Source organism: Schistocerca cancellata, chromosome 2, assembly GCF_023864275.1.
Source record: "Schistocerca cancellata isolate TAMUIC-IGC-003103 chromosome 2, iqSchCanc2.1, whole genome shotgun sequence".
NCBI classification, from domain to species: domain Eukaryota; kingdom Metazoa; phylum Arthropoda; class Insecta; order Orthoptera; family Acrididae; genus Schistocerca; species Schistocerca cancellata.
In genome coordinates this window covers 691,772,757-691,793,279 of record NC_064627.1, presented here as the reverse complement: position 1 = coordinate 691,793,279, position 20,523 = coordinate 691,772,757, and the positions used below count along the sequence as shown (strand labels likewise).

Here is a 20,523-nt window from a genome sequence, read left to right as displayed (position 1 = left end):
TCAGAAATGCTTTCCTTGCCATTGCCAGTCTACGTTTCATATCCTCCCTACTACAACCATCATCAGTTATTTTGCTCCCCACATAGCAAAACTCATCTACTACTTTAAGTGTCATTTCCAAATCTAGTTCCCTCTTCATCACCTGATTTAATTCACCTACTTTCCATTATCCTCATTTTGCTTTTGTTGAAGTTCATATTATATCTTACTTTCAAGACACTGTCCATTCAGTTCAACTGCTTTTCCAAGTCCTTTGCTGTCTCTGACAGAATTACAATGTCATCGGCGAACCTCAAAGTTTTTATTTCTTCTCCATGGATTTTAATACCTACTCCAAATTTTTCTTTTGTTTCCTTTACTGCTTGCTCAATGTACAGATGGAATACCATCGGGGAGAGGCTACAACCCTGTCTCACTCCCTTCTCAACCACTGCTCCCCTTTCATGGCCCTCCACCATAATAACTGCCATCTGGTTTCTTTACAAACTGTAAATAGCCTTTCTCTCCCTGTATTTGACCCCTGTCACCTTCAGAATTTGAGAGAGTATTCCAGTCAACATTGTCAAAAGCTTCCTCTAAGTCTACAAATGCTAGAAACGTAGGTTTGCCTTTCCTTAATCTATTTTCTTAAGGTAAGTCGTAGGGTCAGTATTGGCTCACGTGTTCCAATATTTCTACGGAATCCAAACTGATTTTCTCCGAGGTCAGCTTCTACCAGTTTTTCCATTTGTCTGTAAAGAATTCGTGTTAGTATTTTGCAGCCGTGGCTTATTAAATTGATAGTTCAGCAATTTTCACATCTGTGAACACCTGCTTTCTTTAGAATTGGAATTATTATATTCGTCTTGAAGTCTGAAGGTATTTCGCCTGTTTCATACATCTTGCTCACCAGATGGTAGAGTTTTCTTAGGCCTGGCTCTCCCAAGGCATCCAGTAGTTCTAAGGGAATGTTGTCTACTCCCGGGGCCTTGTTTCGACTTAGGTCTTTCAATGCACTGTCAAACTCTTCACGCAGTGTCATATCTCCTATTTTATCTTCATCTACATTCTCTTCCATTTCCATAATATTGTCCTGAAGTACATCACCCTTGTATAAACCCTCTACATACTAGTTCCACCTTTCTGCTTTCCCTTCTTTGTTTAGAACTGGGTTTCCATCTGAGCTCTTGATATTCATACAAGTGGTTCTCTTTTCTCCAAAGGTCTATTTAATTTTCCTGTAGGCAGTATCTATCTTACCCCTAGTGAGATAAGCCTCTACATCCCTACATTTGTCCTCTAGCCAACCCTGCTTAGCCATTCTGCACATCCTGTCAATCTCATTTTTGAGATGTTTGTATTCCTTTTTGCCTGCTTCATTTACTGCATTTTTATATTTTCTCCTTTCATCAATTAAATTCAATGTTTCTTCTGTTACCCAAGGATTTCTACTAGCCCTCGTCTTTTTACCTACTTGATCCTCTGCTGCCTTCACTACTTCATCCCTCAAAGCTACCCATTCTTCTTCTACTGTATTTCTTTCCCCCATTCCTGTCAATTGTCCCCTTATGCTCTCCCTGAAACTCTGTACGACCTCTGGTTCTTTCAGTTTATCCAGGTCCCATCTCCTTAAATTCCCACCTTTTTGCAGTTTCTTCAGTTTTAATCTACAGGTCATAACCAATAGATTGTGGTCAGAGTCCACATCTGCCCCTGGAAATGTCTTACAATTTAAAACCTGGTTCCTAAATCTCTGTCTTACCATTATATAATCTATCTGATACCTTTTAGTATCTCCAGGGTTCTTCCATCTATACAACCTTCTATCATGATTCTTAAACCAAGTGTTAGCTATGATTAAGTTGTGCTCTGTGCAAAATTCTACCAGGCGGCTTCCTCTTTCATTTCTTAGCCCCAATCCATATTCACCTACTACGTTTCCTTCTCTCCCTTTTCCTACACTCGAATTCCAGTCACCCATGACTATTAAATTTTCGTCTCCCTTCACTATCTGAATAATATCTTTTATTTCATCATACATTTCTTCAATTTCTTCATCATCTGCAGAGCTAGTAGGCATATAAACTTGTACTAATGTAGTAGGCATGGGCTTTTATTTATTATTAAGCCTACTCCTGCATTACCCCTATTTTATTTTGTATTTATAACCCTGTATTCACCTGACTAAAAGTCTTGTTCCTCCTGCCACCAAACTTCACTAATTCACACTATACCTAACTTTAACCTATCCATTTAACTTTTTAAATTTTCTAACCCAGCTGCCTGATTAAGGGATCTGACATTCCACGCTCCGATCCATAGAACTTTCTCCTGATAACGACGTCCTCTTGAGTAGTCCCCGCCCAGAGATTCGAATGGGGGACTATTTTACCTCCGGAATATTTTCCCAAGAGGATGCCATCATCATTTAACCATACAGTAAAGCTGCATGCCCTCAGGAAAAACTACGGCTGTAGTTTCCCCTTGCTTTCAGCCGTTCACAGTACCAGCACAGCAAGTCCGTTTTGGTTAGTGTAACAAGGCCAGATCAGTCAATCATCCAGACCATTTCCCCTGCAACTACTGAAAAGGCTGCTGCCCCTCTTCAGGAACCACATGTTTGTCTGACCTCTCAACAGATACCTCTCCATTGTGATTGCACCTACAGTATGGCTATCTGTATCGCTGAGGCACACAAGCCTCCCCACCAACGGCAAGGTCCATGGTTCATGGTGGGGAACCTGGCCTTATATCACATAAAGAAAAAAAGTAAGACAACAATGATTTCAGTGAATTTTCTATTTTTCTTCTCTTTCTTTTCCTTATATTAACTTCTAATCTGTCAATTACATTATTTACAACTGAGGATATTTTATCTTGGCAAACTACATATTTCTCTCAACCCTTTGAATATCTGTGGGGCTAACTGGCATACATACTTTTACAACTGTGGTGGGTCTTGGATTTGTGCCTACCTTTGCTATAACAATGTTTTCACTATGCTACTCATATAGTCACACACATTCTGTTTTCTTAGTTATTATTAGATCTACTCCTTCACTGCCCCTATTTGATTTTTTTTTGTTGATAAATCTGTACTCACCTGACCAAAAAGCCGTTCTTCCTGCCCCTCAATTCACTAATTCCCACTGCAACTTCAGACTTTCCATTTTTCTTTTCAAGTTCTTTAACCAACAACCCAATTAAGGGATGTAAGATTTCATGCTCTAACTTTTACAGCAACCCAAGTAGTCCCTGTGCAGGAGTCCAGATGGAGGAGGATGTTATTAAGCCATGCACAATGTCCTTGGAACAAATAATGGCTGCAGATTTTCCTTGCTTTCAAGCTGTGATTTAGCACCAAGATAGCAAGGTCATGTTGGCAAATGTTACATGGCTAGATCTATGTCTACCATCTACATCTGCCATCCACAAGTCACCACACTATGCATGGTGGAGAGTACTTTGTATACCACTGCTACTTCCTCACTTTCCTGTTCCAGGCACGAATAGTTATAGAAAGAATTGCCGGTAAGTCTCCGAGTCGACTTCTCAGATCTTTCCAATTTTATCTTCATGGTCTTCTCTTGAGATATACAAAGGAGGAACTCATATTTGTTGGCTGGGCTGTTCTAGAAACACACACTCTTGGAACTTTAACAATAATCATTGTGATGCAGAACACCTCTCTTCTGCATCTGCTGCTGGAGTTTGTTGGTCATCTCTGTGATGCTTTCATGCTTACTAAATGAACCTGAAACAAAATGTATTGCTCTTCTTTGGATCTTCCCTATTTCCTTTATCAGTCCTAACTGGTATGGATCCTAACTGATCAGCAATATTCAAGCACTGGTTCAACGAGTGTTTTGTAAGCTATTTCGTTTTGTTGGACTATGAAGGGGCAAAAAAAATTTAAAAATGGAACTATTTTTTAAAATCTATATAATTTCAAATTGTTTACAGAACAACCTTATCCCATTCAAAATACTCTCTGTTATAACTAATATATTTGTCCCAACAGTGCTTCCACTGTTCAAAGCATTTTTTGTAGTTATCTTTATAAATGGCTGACAGCTCATCACTCATTTTTTCCTTTTCTTCAATATTGTCAAATCAATGTCCTTTCATGCCCTTTTTCATGTGTGGAAATAAGAAAATTCACACTGAGCCAGGTACAATGAGTAAGGTGCACGGAGCACAGGAACCATGCCACTTTTAGCCAAAAACTGTCTAACAGAGATGACTGTGCATGCAGGTGTGGTGTTTGTGGTGGAAGAACAAGTCTCCTGCCTGCCACAAATTGGGTCTTTTATGATGAACACTGTTGCGCAATTGTCTTAAAACTTATAAATAAAAAGTTTGATTGACAGTCTATGCTCTTGGCATCTAAAATGTAAATCAGTATTGTTTTGAATGAGGTGATTGATGTCTTCCATTGGCTTGACTGCTCCTTTGTTTCTGGGTCACAGCCACAGCACCATGACTCATCACCAGTAATGATCTTTGACAGAAAATCTGGATCAGTTTCAAGCTGTTGTTTCAAAGCATGACATTTTTCAACTCAACGTTCATTTTAATTGTGAGTCAGAACGCAAGGAACAAACATGGCAGCAATCTGTTTGATTTCCAAATCTTCCGTTACAATTTGCTGAACCAAGCTCCAAGATAACCCACTAATCTCCGACAGCTGATCAATTGTCTGCCGATGATTTGTGAGCATAGCCTCATGAATTTTTCAAAATTTATGTATATTCGGTCAATTGATGGACAGCTAGAACGAGGTTGTCATCAATCGACATGTCGCCATTTTTAAGTTGAGCAAGAAACTCACACTCTTGAGTTTTTCCCATATCATCATCTTGGTAAGCTGTTTTCAACATTAAAACAGTTTCAGCAGCATTTTTACGAAGTAGAAAACAAAATTTCACAGCCCTATGTTGTTCACTTACACTTATCACAAAAAACCAACTAAAAAACAGTGCCAGTAAAAAAAATCACTGTAAATAAACAGAACAAGCCAGGTTGACAACAAAGGCAGCATTGAACTGGAAATAAGTTGCACTATACATGCCTAATGGCAGAAATGCACACTACACAAGTTATGCCCAATGCAATGTTATTCCGTCCCCCACTCCCCTCCCCCTATACATTTCCTGAGGATTCTTTCAACGAATCTGTCTGGCACATGCCTTACCTGTGATTCATTTTGTTAGCATTCCACTTAAAATCACTCCATATGCATTTGCCTGGATATTTTATGGAAGTAACTGCTTCCAGTGACCGTCTTGAGTCAGATAATCATACAGTAAAGGGTCTTTACGGTCTTTCTGTCACTGCAATATGTTATGTTTGTTTATGTTGAGGGTCATTTGGCACCCCTGCACCAATTGTCGATCCTCAGTAGGTCTTCCTGCATTTGACTACAATTTTCCAACACAGCAGCTTCTGAGTACAACAGCATCATCCATGAAAATCCTCATCAAATTTCCGATGTTACCTACTAGGTAATTTCCGGCTTCCACCTGGTGATCTGTATCACCTACTTAGATTCTGAGTCTTGTGGATGGACAGAGTGAGCTGGGTTTCACATGATCATTGTTTTTGGAACCCATGTAGGTGCCTACAAAGGAGATTTTTGGCCTACAGAAATGCCATAATACATGACCATAAAACATGTTCCAAAATTCTACAACTGACCAATGTTAATAGGCTTATAGTTTTGCATATCCATTCAACAACCCTTCCTGGCAATATTAATTATCTGCACTTTTTTCCAACTGCTCCTAGGGGGAGGACAAGTTCTTTTGCTTACTGTATGTAGAATCATACTGGTATCTCATCAGGTCCAGTGGCCTTCCGGGGCTCTATTGAGCAATTTCAGTTTTTCTAACCCATGGTCACTTATTTTGCTATCAGCCATTCTGCAGTTCATGCAACAATTTGAAGGAGGCACTCTTCCTCGGCAAAACAGTTTTGGAAAAAGACATTTAGTGTTTTTGTCTTTTCTGTGTCGTCCTCTGTTTCAGTGCCTTTATGATCACAGAGTGTCTGGGTAGGTGGTTTCGACATGTTTACTGATTTACTCAAAGACCAAACCATTTCAAGATTTTCTGTCAAGTTGGTGGATAGAATTTTACTTTTGAATTTGTTGAATGCTTCACACAAGGCTCTCCTCACACTAATTTTGGCTTCATTTAGTTTTTGTTTGTTTGAGGGGCTTTGGCTATACATACATTTTCACATCTCAGAATCATTCAGACTGTTTCTGTGAAAGACAAAACATCCCTCTCAAAATTCTCCTACTTGACGACGTTCCCAGCCACCCACTTTACATTTGTGATTGAAAACCCGTATTAAGGTTGTACATGGAATTAATGAAAATGATTTGAGTGTATTACTGTGTGTTTCAGCATTAAATATTTGTGTGTATTAATTTTGTGTTAAAATGTATTTCAGAAAGAAGATAATGGTTATTTTTGGTGAAAGTACTAAGAGACTCTGCTACCTTAAACTTAATATATGAGTAAATGAGAACCTAACCCCACATTTTACATACAAAATGACTCAATGCATACAAATTTGGCACATGCAGTGATTCTGTGGTCTATAACTATTGTGTATGACGAGATTTACCTGCATACAACTATGTGTAAGCTGTGTCTCGTGAATATAAATGTGTAGAATAAAGAACACTCGTTGGCACATTACCAATGCTGAGTAATTGTTTATGGAGACCAAGAGGTAGGGTCGTCATCCTCCTATTCTCCCCAGGACAGCAGAGTGTGTGTGTGTGTGTGTGTGTGTGTGTGTGTGTGTGTGTGTGTGTGTGTGTGTGTGTGTGTGTATAGATTAAATGCTGTCTGCAAGTGAGAGAAAGCATTCTAAATGTTCATACAGCCTTTAACTGTGATGGAACATATGAACACGTCAGTATACACCCAGTGGGATGTGGGGACGTGCCTAAGAATACATCCAGGTTGGTTAGCACACCGACCCCTCGTTATCCATCCACTGGGTGCATTCGGTCAGGGACCAGCATACCTCCCTGTACCTGAAGCTGTCACATTAACACACACAACTACCCATGCAAGTGCGGGCATGCTATTCGTTTCTCAACATAGACTCTTCAGTGAGTCTGGTAAAGTAAACACCAAAAAAGAAAAGAAAATCTGCCCATGCTAACCTGTGTACACTACTTTAGAGAAATGCCTGGATATAGTAATCCTACAGGATCTACAGAGACTGAAAAATAATACATTTGAGGGGAAAAACCATTTGTATATCTACATATGAGCTAATATTTAAACATTTTGACCAAATATCAGATGCAAATAGAACTATACAATGCAGTTTGATCTATTTCATGACATAACCCAACCAACAACAACATATGGTGTAGATAGAACTTTATTGAAAGCAACTAAGGAAGAAGGAAACTAAACTACCAAAACGAGGAATGTACTCTCTGGAGAAGAGAAGTCTCCTCCAACTTACAGTTATTTTAAGAAGATGGGACACAAGAGACCGGACATATAGGGAAATTACATACCTATTAAAGTGTAAATATGAATAGAAATGAATACAATCTTATAAGTATAGTGGTAAAGTTAATGAAGTGTACTTTAGCACACTCAGTACAAAGCCTATCATGTATACCAGCCTGTAAAATCTGAACAATTTTAGCAATATCCAAGTAAGTGCTATTGTGTAATTTGATGTAACACAGGATTATTCCCAAGTACCTCCAGAGTTCAGATGATGGCTGCATGAAAACTGCACGAGATACAGAAAATAGACATGTCAGTGGATAGAGAGTATCTCCAAGTTTTTTAACTCAGATTGTAGTTGGAAAATATGGGCACCTTTTGTGGCATGGTAAATGGGAACACATTTGTGTAATTCATTCAAATTGTACAAATTTTGACTGCTTGGAGCTCCACAACTTGTCAATATTTGTTGAAGGGACTTTTATGAAAACCATGAACTGAATTTAAAATATTTAGTAGCTAAACTGCTATTCAGGCGTGGATCCCATTGTCAGGGTCATCTGATAGAGAGGACAACAAACAAACGTATGCATAGCAATATCTACAACATAACAGTTGCATACTGTGGTGGAAAATAACATTCACCCAGAATAATGTTTCACTTCTTCCTCACAAGCTAATGAAAGATTTAATGTAAAAATGTTATTTGGGTAGTTAGTATGCACAGAATTTCCCACTGTGTGCATGCTGGACTGATGTAAGTGCAGATTAGGAAAAAAAAAAAGCGTGAGCACAGAACACCACATGGTGTGGTGGCAACTGAGCATCTCCACCTGCTGTGAAGGGATCACTGATGCTTTAGCATCACAGCTTGACAGTGTCTAGGAAATCAAGGAACAGAGGGGAAGGCAATAGCATCAATGCCCAATAAACAGTTGAAGAGACATAAGATCCTATTCGGAGATGTTCTTATTTATGAATTAATAAGAGATCTGTTCACACAGTATTGTAATTGTTATATACAACGAACAAACTTCAGAAGAGTTATTTAAATAGTGGTTACATCATTTTATAGCTTGTGTAGATCAGAGCTCTCTAAGGGTTCCCTTAATTACTTGCTAGTGAATGAAAGTATAGCTGTTACTGCACTGCCTTAGCTTATTAGCTTCACAGCATACATCACAGTCTAGCACTGAAAGCGATGCACACCAATGCCCCAACCAGTTCTCTGAATGCATAATGAGCACAAGCTTCTGTGCTCATAGCTGCTGCTTATAACTTGCTACTTGCAGTTGGCAGAGGAGTCCTTACTGGCTTGCAGTCATCCATTCTGAATTGGTGTAGAGTTTCTCTGATGTTATCACTTGACATAATGTAATTTTGTCAAGAGACTGACTTTGATATCCAGATAGTACCTTATGGCACCAAGATCCTTTATATCAAATCTGGCCGATAGCTCATCCTCAATTTGTTTTGTCATGTCTGAGTCAGCTGAAATGATGATAATGTCATCACCATAAAAGTGTAGGAAGACCTTACTTTCCCTACACTGTCTACGAAAGTGCATGGCTCTCAATTTGTGGGTTGCAATCCAATTGATTTTGAGGTTTCATTCAACTGAATACTGCTCTCAACCAGCTTCGTGCAGCCCATAAATGACTTGTTCAAGTTTCACAAAATTATGAAAATGATTTGCTACTGACAGTAAAGATGACCCATTGCATTGCAAATAGGTGCAACAAAATGCCAAAACCTTACTGTGGAACAGTCTTTTCATTGTGCCTGTCTGCAACTCAAAGGGTCATCTTTACTGTTGCAACTCAACATGTCATCTTTATGGTGAGGAGCAATCTGTCATTTTCCTAGTATTGCTTTATTCTAACTTGGTGTTTCCATTGTTTGATTGCCAAGTTTACAAATTTTATTACTGGATTTCAATGTTTAGAGCCCTGCCCTCATAAAAAAAAAATTGACTATGGTTATCTTTCTTCAAACTTTCACCTTTTGTAAGAATTTGACAACCGAGTCCAGCTGTTCGATGAATTATTTCTATGCCAATTTCATGACTGAGAAACGCATGGAGATATACAACAGCAATACACCCAAGTCAAATTTGACTAACAAAGCCATGGGTAGTTAGAATGATTCAATTCTTGCAACTGGAGAGAATTTTTCCACAAAGTCCCTTTGGTTGAATCCTCAAACAACTGTTCTTGTTTTTCTCCTCAGCAATGAGGAATCATTTGTGTATTTTTTCCTCAAAGCAATCCTTTAGTCAATACCCTTTCACTTATTAGCTCTCTACAATGTCCTAGGCACTGTTTTTGGCCAATGGCCTGATTTCATCATACATAGCTTCAAACCCCTGAACTGGACCACATAGTGCTTCGCTGACACTGACCTCTATTACATCTGAAATGAAGTTAGCATTATAAATTGAAACATCTGATGAATCTACATCTGGTGCAGACTATTGAGAAAGTGTGACATTTTAAGAATTATTTTTTCATCATGTAAGCAATCATCATAGGAATTGAATTCTTGCCCTTTAATGATTGGAAGTCCATCGTCTTCAAAGCTGTAGAATGGTTCATTGTCTGACAATGGCACTAGTTCCATGTTTCTACCACCACTGAAATCTCCACCAACAAAATTCCTGTTGATGCCTCCTGTTTGGGGATGATTTGGTTCATCTTCATAGAAGTCCAGATACGATAGTTTTGGCTCAAAACTGTAATGGTTAACGAACTTCACATCTGTTGGATGTGATTCTTGTGCACTCTTGGTACCCAAACATGGTAGGCTTTCGAACATTCTGAATAGCCTATAGAAACCCCTTCTTTGCCGTTAGGGTCAAAATTTCCTTTGGCGATTCATCCAATATGAGAACTTTTTATCAAATGTGCAAAGGTGAGATAGGTCATGATTTCTTCTGTCACTCCTCATATGGAGTTACATTACACAGGGCATCAGTTAAGCAATAATTTTGGATATAGTTAGCTATGTTGACGGTTTTAACCCAAAACAATGCAGTAGTCCTGATTCTAGCACCATGTAGCAAGCCACTTCAACCAAGAAACAGTTCTTTCGTTTGGCATCTCTCCTATGGTACGTATGACTCTGTTAAGACGTCACTGTATTCCTGCCCTTTTGAGGCTGGAGTCCATTCTTCAAATGCAGTACTCGCTAACATTGTCTGAAAAGTATTTAATTTTATGACTAGTCTGATTTTCACTAGGTTTTCAAATTCAATAAATCTGTCAACAATTTCTCCTTTATGTCAATAGTAATAGATTTGGCTCCACCTGCTGTAGTTGTCTACAAAGGTCACAAAACATTTCGCACTACCTTGAGATGCTTCCCTCATTGACCCACAGAAATCAGAGTGGATTAACTCCAGAAGTTAATGAGTTCCCTTTTTGTTTAGTGAAGGGAGAGGCTGTGATTTTTTTTTTCTTCAAGGCATGTGGGGCATCTGGTCAGATGGACATCACTGAATTTCAGACCTGCCACATATTCATTTTTAAGCATTTTGATGATATCTTGTAAGTTCAGATGGGCTAATCAAGTATGCCAGATTTGCATATCACTTTTGTAACTTGTGACTTGGCAATAATGGAAGCCCTTGGACCATTTTCTTAAATAAAACAAATTACCAACTCTGTTTGCAATCACTTCGATTTTACCATTAGTATCTTGTACAACAGCATGTGGTGATTGTGTTGTCAATAACATTTGCCACTGAAATGAGGTTGGCTCTGAGTTTTGGTACAACATGAATGAAGTTTTTTTGGCATTATGGAGTTGGAGTCAGTAACTGCAGCTGCAATACAAATGCCACCTTTAGCTGTTACTTGCAGAGCTCAACTGCCTCTAAGCACTGAATTTTCCTGCATTTCTGTATGTGTGAACATGTTTGGATCATTGGACATGCATGTTGTGCAACTACTGCCTATGTGCCAAAAATGTTGGAATCACAAAACCTTGAAGTAGGCTCATTCATGGAGAAACAGCAATGAGCTTTGTTGACACTGTTTGCACATTGTGTACTTAGTTTCTTCTTGAAAAAGCACTTATCTTCCGGGTGTCATTTTTGGTTACAAAAGCTGCATTTGTATGTGGATTTTCCCTTTTTGTTTCTGTTTTGATTTTTGTTCCAATTTGTCACTGTCACTCATAGACCTTTTTATATTTTTCTCAAAATTTTTACCTGATTTAACAAACATCATGCACTCATACTTTCACTGTCTTTCTGAGTCCTTTGTGATGTTATGTGATTTTTACGATCAGAGTCTCAACATCTCGCAGACTGTCAAGGGATTTAATAGCACACTTAAAATTGCAGTAGCTATCTGGAAGACTGTTAGGCAGCATAACTGACAGTAAAATCACCATTTATGTAGACATCCATTGCTTTTGACTTGTTCACAGTGTCTAAGAATTCAGTAATATGATGTTTCACCTTACCATTAGCCTGAATTTTGTGAAATGTGAGTCCGCAGCTCGTGGTCGTGCGGTAGCGTTCTTGCTTCCCACGCCCGGGTTTCCGGGTTCGATTCCCGGCGGGGTCAGGGATTTTCTCTGCCTCGTGATGACTGGGTGTTGTGTGCTGTCCTTATGTTAGTTAGGTTTAAGTAGTTTTAAGTTCTAGGGGACTGATGACCATAGATGTTAAGTCCCATAGTGCTCAGAGCCATTTGAACCATTTGTGAAATGTGACGCATTTGAGCAAAGTTGCTTTGTGAGCAGGTCCTTTTAATACAGACTGATTTGAGGCTAAGCCATACTTGACATGATTTAGTGTAGTTCTCTACTTGCGTTAGCTTGGTAAGATTGACGGATAAAAATCAAGTCTGCTTTTGCTTTCCTGTCTACCACTAGCCGCACATTGTATGCAGCTTCTTCAGCAGCGAACATCTGATCTTCACCAGTCATGGCAAGTAGTAGTATCTCTCCAGTTACAAATCCCCATATGTCATTTGTGATGAGTAGTGTTTGGACTTTTATTCTCCATGTGTCACAATTGTCGTGTGACAGCATTCCCAGTCTAACTTCAAGTGCAGCAGTCATCTAAGTCACTTTCATTCTATCAACAACCTCATTAATTATTGCAATTTTAAGCTTATGAATTTAAATTTTCATTTAATCGAAAAATGTTTCTTTTCCAGATCGTGTAACCTGGGCCCACAACCTGTTGGGATGTGGTTTGACAATACTGGCATGACAACATCATTACAAAACAACTTTACTCATAACTCACTTCACAAAGAATAACACAGAACTGCCAAGAACTGACATGAAAACGTGCAAAGCAACATCTATAGATACCGAACAGATGCATGGCAGTAAAATTTAAATCTCAACATTTATCATATCAGACATTTGTTGACTCTCCAAGCAGTTCTTTCAGGTAAAACTCTTCAATAATTCTCCATCCATACCACCTCTCTTAAGCAGTGTGCCATTGACACATTCTGCTTCTATTGGTCTCAATGCAATTGCGATTTTTTACTTTCTTCCAGTGCACCAGATCCTGCCCAGTAATATCAGTTATCCACTAATAGGTTTGTGAGCATCTATACAAGAAGCCCAATCTGAATCACCAAATAATTTAAGTATTTGACCAATGTGATAATCTGTGAGCTTGTAATATTTCTTTCAAATATCTCTGTACTCTTTTCTGCATTCCAAGAAATTCACTTTAAATTTTGATGACTACTGTGATAACTTTGCCACCGAGTGACCTGTGTCTACTAGAGTCCTCTATGAGCAGCTCAAGGAAATTTGGTTTCATTTCCATCATGGTCTTGGTGCTCTCGGCATTTTTACATCTGAATCTGTCAAGTAGTTGATTAATTTACTCCCTCTGAGAAAGATTAATCGTTAAGTAATCTCTGCTTTCAAACTTCACACCTATGGTGTGACACTACTCCCATGTGCTTATGTCTAAGCACTTTTCTACAAGAGCTTCCACTTTTTGCCTCATTTCTTCACTCTGTGCTAACACAACCATGTCATCCACATACACTGACAGAATAGCTTTCCTCTTCCTTTGCACCTTATTTGTCCTTACCATTCTGAACAAATCCCTGCTTTCTTAGTGAGTTATTTAACTGACCATTCCAGCATCTGCCACTTTGTTTCAGCCCATATATTGACTTGTTTAACTTGCAAACCAAACTTTCTTGTACCTTCCTGAAGAAACCTGGCTAGAGCATATATATATATGTCTGCTTGTGTCTTGTATGTATGGATTGATATGTGTGTGTGTGCGAGTGTATACCTGTCCTTTTTTCCCCCTAAGGTAAGTCTTTCCGCTCCCGGGATTGGAATGACTCCTTACCCTCTCCCCTAAAACCCATATCCTTTTGTCTTTCCTTCTCCTCCCCTCTTTCCTGACGAGGCAACCGTTGGTTGCGAAAGCTAGATTTTGTGTGTATGTTTGTGTTTGTTTGTGTGTCTATCGACCTGCCAGCGCTTTTGTTTGGTAAGTCTCATCATCTTTCTTTTTAAATATATTTTTCCCACGTGGAATGTTTCCCTCTATTATATATATATATATATATATATATATATATATATATATATATTCCTTTAATATCCTATGCGGACAGTCAGCATATAGTACTAATGAATATGCCACTTTTTCTAGAAACATCCCCCAGGCTGTGGCTAAGCCATGTCTCCGCAATATCCTTTCTTTCAGGAGTGCTAGTTCTGCAAGGTACGCAGGAGAGCTTCTGTAAAGTTTGGAAGGCAGGAGACGAGGTACTGGTAGAAGTAAAGCTGTGATGACAGGGCATGAGTCGTGCTTGGGTAGCTCAGTTGGTAGAGCACTTGCCCACAAAAGGCAAAGGTCCCGAGTTCGAGTCTCGGTCTGCCACACAGTTTTAATCTGCCAGGAAGTTTCATGCCACTTTTTCTCAACACTGGCTGCTACCAAAAGATAAACTGTTTTAAAATTTGAAACAGGAGCATAAATATCTTTATTGTGTATGTCTTCAACTTGACTAAAGCCCTTTACAACTAAACAACCTTCAAAAATTTGCTTCTCACCAATTGTGGCGTTTTTTAATACCCCCCCCCCTTTCCCCCGTTCACCACTATAATGACACCAGACTAGCTCGACAAATTTACAAACATCACGACTCTTCAGGGAGTTTATCTTTTCATTCAACGGAACTATTCACTCCGATAGATCAGAAATAACTATTTCACAATAGGGTTATTATCATTCTTCCTTCCTCATTATTTGTGCTTCTTCAGTATAAGACTTCCTAATAGAATGAAATACCATCCAACAACATTTGCTTAAAGCGATTTTTTCTTTTGTTTTACCCTTTCTTGTCTTGCGTCGATTTCATGAAGTTTCACCATGTTCCACAATTCCTGATTACCTTAATTTAATGAATACATTTCAGACAAATTTTCCTCCTAATACGAGAAATTGTCAAATTTCCCTTTAGTGTTTGAATCTCCTCTGCTATGATGTATTCCATCTTCAATACTTGGAAATGGTAATGCTCTTTCATTGTATAGTTCAATAAATCCTTTATGTGTATTTTAAGTTGAGCATTTGCTATCCAAAAATTGTTTGGATAAACAGTCTACACTACACAACCTATTTTGTTTCTGGCATTCGGATCCCATATCCATGCCAACAGATAAAATCATATAAGAATGCTTTTTTTTTTTAATTTAGAATGACCTCTGTTTGGGTACATGAACATAAATTTCACATCCTATCACATGTAAATGTCATACACTAGGCTTTCTACCTGTCCTTAATTCATAAGGCTTTTTTTGGAGGTACTTATAATATGATCTCTTATGTTGTACGTCAGTTCAGCACACAAACTCTTTGCTAAATCGCTTCCTAGGAACCGTGGCTTTACCATTTCAACAATTTATCGGCGTGTTTTGTTGCGGTATATATATCATGGTTTTTCCATGGCAAATATCTTCATATTCACTGAACTGTAACCATTTGTGAGAACAGAATTCTGGCCCATTGTCAGTGAAGATTCTCCAAGTATTTTCCAGTTTGTTTTTCTGTTTGATTCTTCCATTTCTTGAATTCTTCAACCACTTCATCCTTATTTTATAAGAAATGCACAAATAAATATTTGTGACTGCATAATCCACACTCCCAAACTTTGAGCATCATTTAGGACCTACAATATCATTATGAATAACTTATAAAGTGGTTGTTCATTCCTTTGAATTTTGCAACATAGTTTTCGTATATGGTCTATGTTGATTTACCTGCCAGACAGACATCACACATATTTATTTCACCTTCTTCACAGTCTAATCTGAGGACTGCTTCCTTTTTTATCATATTGTTGATTGTACTTTTACTAACATAAGTCATTTGATGATGCCACCAGTCTAGTGATTTTGAGTTAATTCATCATTTCCCAATACATCAACTGGTCGTGTGCACAAGCCACTGTATTTTGTAATGTAAACAACCTTTCTGTTGAGTTTCACGAGTAGTCTTCCAGAGTTGTTAATTATCGTTTCTGAGTGGCTTTCTGTTTTTGTCATAAACTAAAGTTGATTTCAACTACAGTATTTTTGTCAATGGCTGAAAAAAATGTTCATCTGGAACTCTGATGAGTTGCCCCTAAATAAACCATCCAGTTACCACTATTCAACGTAACTGTGAAACACAAAGCACTCTTACTAATAGCACCTCATTTCTTTTGCTCTTTTATTTAAATTTCCCATTTTTAGGGCAAGTTGTGGATGTGTGTGACTGACAGATGTAACAAATATGCCTACTTTTTTGTGTTATTTTTCGTTGTTCGTGTCCTTTGCCACATGATTCTATAAGTGGCATTTTTTGATATCCTTGATTAACAGTATTAGCTTTCAAGTACACAGCAGAATGCTTATCTTCATTATATTCATAATGTCTAGCATACTGAGCAAGCAGACACCTTTAATCTGCAGCACATTTAAAATCATTATCATACAAACTGCACAAAGCTGTATCCTATTCATATAAATGTCCACGTACAATAGTCATTTCCAGGCCTCCATCTTTAATTTCATCACCAATGGTCACTAGATCTGCTACAGCTTTGTTTGTCAGTACTAGAAAATTTTCCACAGATTTACAATTCTTCATTTTTAGTGAATATTATTTCACATTTCAGTTGCACCCTGCGAAATTTGCTATACTTTGAGGCATACAGTTTCTGAAGCTCTCCCCATACTAATTTTGTGTATGCATTTGCAGTTTGTCACATATGTAAAGAACGACTTTTGCTAGTGCCTTAATTTGAAGAGATATATCTTCTTTTTTATCAGGAACTGGTACACCTTCATCAGATGCATTTCTTTAATGTGAAATTTGCGAACAAAGATCGGTGTCAATGTTTTCCAAACATGTTGCACAGCAATAGTCAGCATCAAATGCCATACATATTAGTTTTAGAGTGGCTAACAGGCATTAATGCAGTTATATCTATTTTTTATTAGCACTCCAGGGCCCAAAACCAATGTTGAAGTGGAATAAAATGGCTGTATCTCACACATTAATACTAACTGAAAAAACTTGGGTACACCATTAAAGCAGCAAAAACTGAACTTTTTAAGAGAACAAAGACATCTCAATTCTTCACTGTCTTTTTAAAAATTTGCAAAGATAATCCAGTCTTGCCACAAAACAGAATAAATAGAGCAGCTCTTGTCTACTTGTTTAACTCTTAACATTCCTAAGTTATCACTCTTCAATACACACATTCACTTACTATGTTCTGTAGAAAGACTGATGAATAAATGATCATTTCTCAGAACAGGGTGCATATATCTGAGCATCTCAGGCAGTACTCACTACTTCAGTTCAGACTAGCTTCCTGTTTCATAGTAAATATTCTCACAGATGCAGTAACAGCTACATACAATAACTGAAGACACCAAGCATCAGCCATTTTGAATTTCCTCAAAAGTCATCTAAAAGCAATAACAGTAAATTGTTCATATTACACTTACCACTTCTTGGATTCAGACTCTTCATATTTTCCAACCCAATTCTCAGCCCATGAGTGGGCAAAATCCACAATCAAAATAAGCTGTATAATGATGAACAAAAATCCTCCAATCATCCCAAAATACATCCATGTTTTTCCAAATGAGCCTTCTGGTATGAAAAAAGCTCCCACAATGCCAGCTATAACCAAAAGATATTTTATGCCCCAAAACCTGAAATAATAGACAGTATATTACAATTTTACTTTGGAAATTGGATTACAATTAAATTTAACATCACATCATAATGACCAATGGTGTATTATGTGCTGGAATATTCAACTCTGCTGTATTTATGATATTTACTATTTAACTTACACTACGGATTACAGAGTTTTATAACTAAACCATCAAGCATCCATGTGAGTGTATGACAAACAATGGTGGTGTACACTAAGGAATATGGACAGTATGCTCACAGAAGATCCACTGTGCAAGCAAACTTCAGAAGCATACGATTGAAGAAGATACTAACAACAGCTATAATGACATCAAGCCCCATCTCTGCCTAGCAGAAAGTGAACTTGTTACGAAAGTGTTATGCAGGTCACTAGTAATGCTAATGTGACAAGTATCAAAGGAAGACAGTACATCTGTTTCCACACATATCCAAAAAAGAGACTTGGTACTACGAAAACATCTTCTAGTAAGCCATGATACAGACGGACTCCCTCACAAGCAACAAAACAAACCGTATAAACTGAATTTCATAAAAAAAATGGCCTGACAAGTTATTCAAACTATTTGCAGAACTATTGAGATATTTATCAATGTCTTGAGTTTGAAAAGCATGTTCCTCATTTCCAGACAGGTGAAGTATATTGTTAATTGTTATAGTCCATAGTATTATTTGGTGATTTTTTGTGGGGAAAAGTGGAGGGAGGGGTAGTGGGGCAGGAAGGGGCAGGTGGGAGGTCAGATGACGGCACACTCCATTGCATCTGCTTCAAAGGATAGTCTGAAGGAATAGCACATGCTGATGTTGTTGCTGTTGTCGTCTTCAGTCTGTAGACTGGTTTGAGGCAGCTCTCCACGCTACTCTATCCTGTGCAAGCTTCTTCATTTCCAAGTAACTACTTGCTTTCCTTGCCATTTCCAATCTAAATTTTATATCCTCCTTAATTCGATCATCATCAGTTATTTTGCTCCCCAAATAGCAAAAATCATCTACTACTTTAATTGTGTCATTTCCTAATCTAGTTCCCTCTTCATCATTGATTTAATTCACCTACATTCCATTATCCTCGTTTTGCTTGTGTTGATGTTCATCTTATATCCTCCTTTCAAGACACCATCCATTCTGTTCAACTGCTCTTCCAAGTCCTTTGCTGTCTCTGACAGAATTACAATGTCATCGGCGAACCTAAAAGTTTTTATTTCTTCTTTTAATACCTACTCCGAATTTTTCCTTTGTTTCCTTTACTGCTTGCTCAATATATAGATTGAATAACATCAGGGATAGCCTAAAATCCTGTCTCACTCCCTTCTCAACCACTGCTCCCCTTTCATGCCCCTCCACCCTTATAACTGCCATCTGGTTTCTGTACAAATTGTAAATAGCCTTTCACTCCCTGTATTTGACCCCCGTCACCTTGGAGAATTTGAAAGAGAGTATTCCAGTAAACATTGTCAAAAGCTTTCTCTAAGTCTATAAATGCTAGAAATGTAGGTTTGCCTTTCCTTAATCTATTTTCTTAAGATAAGTCGTAGGGTCTGTATCGCCTCACATGTTCCAACATTTCCACAGAATCCCAACTGATCTTCCCCGAGGTCGGCTTCTACCAGTTTTTCCACTTGTCAATAAAGAATTTGTGTTAGTATTTTGCAGCCGTGGCTTATTAAACTCATTTCGGCAATTTTCACATCTGTCAACATTTGCTTTCTTTGGGATTGGAGTTATTATATTCTTCTTGAATTCTGAGGGATTTCGCCTGTCATACATCTTGCTCACCAGATGGTAGAGTTTTGTCAGAGCTGGCTCTCCCAAGCCTATCAGTAGTTCTAATGGAATGTCATCTACTCCCGGGGCCGTGCTTCGACTTAGGTCTTTCAGTACTCTGTCAAATTCTTCACGCAGTACCATATCTCCTATTTCATCTTCACCTACATCCTCTTCCATTTCCATAATATTGACCTCAAGTACATCACCCTTGTATAGACCCTCTATATACTCCTTCCACCTTTCTGCTTTCCCTTCTTTGCTTAGCACTGGGTTTCCATCTGAGCTCTTGACATTCATAGAAGTGGTTCTCTTTTCTCCAAAGGTCTCTAATTTTCCTGTAGACAGTATCTACTTTACTCCTAGTGAGATAAGCCTCTACATACTTACATTTGTCCTCTAGCCATCCCAGCTTAGCCATTTTGCACTTCCTGTCGATCTCATTTTTGAGACATTTTTATTTCTTCTTGCCTGCTTCATTTACTGCATTTTTATATTTTCTCCTTTCTTCAATTAAATTCAATATTTCTTCTGTTACCCAAGGATTTCTACTAGCCCTCGCCTTTTTACCTATTTGATCCTCTGCTGCCTTCACTACTTCATCTCTCAAAGCTATCCATTCTTCTTCTACTGCATTTCTTTCCCCCATTCCTGTCAATCGTTCCCTTATGCTCTCCCTGGAACACTCTACAACCTCTGGTTCGTTTAGTTTATCCAGGTCCCATCTCCTTAAGTTCCTGCCTTTTTGCAGTTTCTTCAGTTTTAATCTACAGTTCATAACCAATAGAATATGGTCAGAATCCACGTTTGCCCCTGGAAATGTCTTAAAATTTAAAACCTGTTTCCTAAATCTCTGTCTTACCAGTGTCTCCAGGCCTCTTCCACGTATACAACCTCCTTTCATTATTCTTAAACCAAGTGTTAGCTATGATTAAGTTATGCTCTGTGCAAAATTCTACCAGGCGGCTTCCTCTTTCATTCCTTACCCCCACCCATTCCATATTCACCTACTACTTTTCCTTCTCTTCCTTTTTCTACTATCGAATTACAGCCCCCCCCCCCCCCCCCCCATGACTTAAA

At 38.3% G+C, this 20,523-nt stretch overlaps 1 protein-coding gene across 2 annotated transcripts in view; it reads right to left on the bottom strand.

The window, feature by feature from the left end:
• LOC126162449 (serine incorporator 1) overlaps positions 1-20,523 on the bottom strand; it is a 122,476-nt gene that overhangs the window by 79,609 nt on the left and 22,344 nt on the right. For both annotated transcript variants that reach the window (XM_049918965.1, XM_049918966.1), the window contains exon 4: positions 17,469-17,678. In XM_049918965.1, coding sequence (XP_049774922.1) covers positions 17,469-17,678 — 210 coding nt within the window. The remainder of the gene's footprint in view (positions 1-17,468; positions 17,679-20,523) is intronic.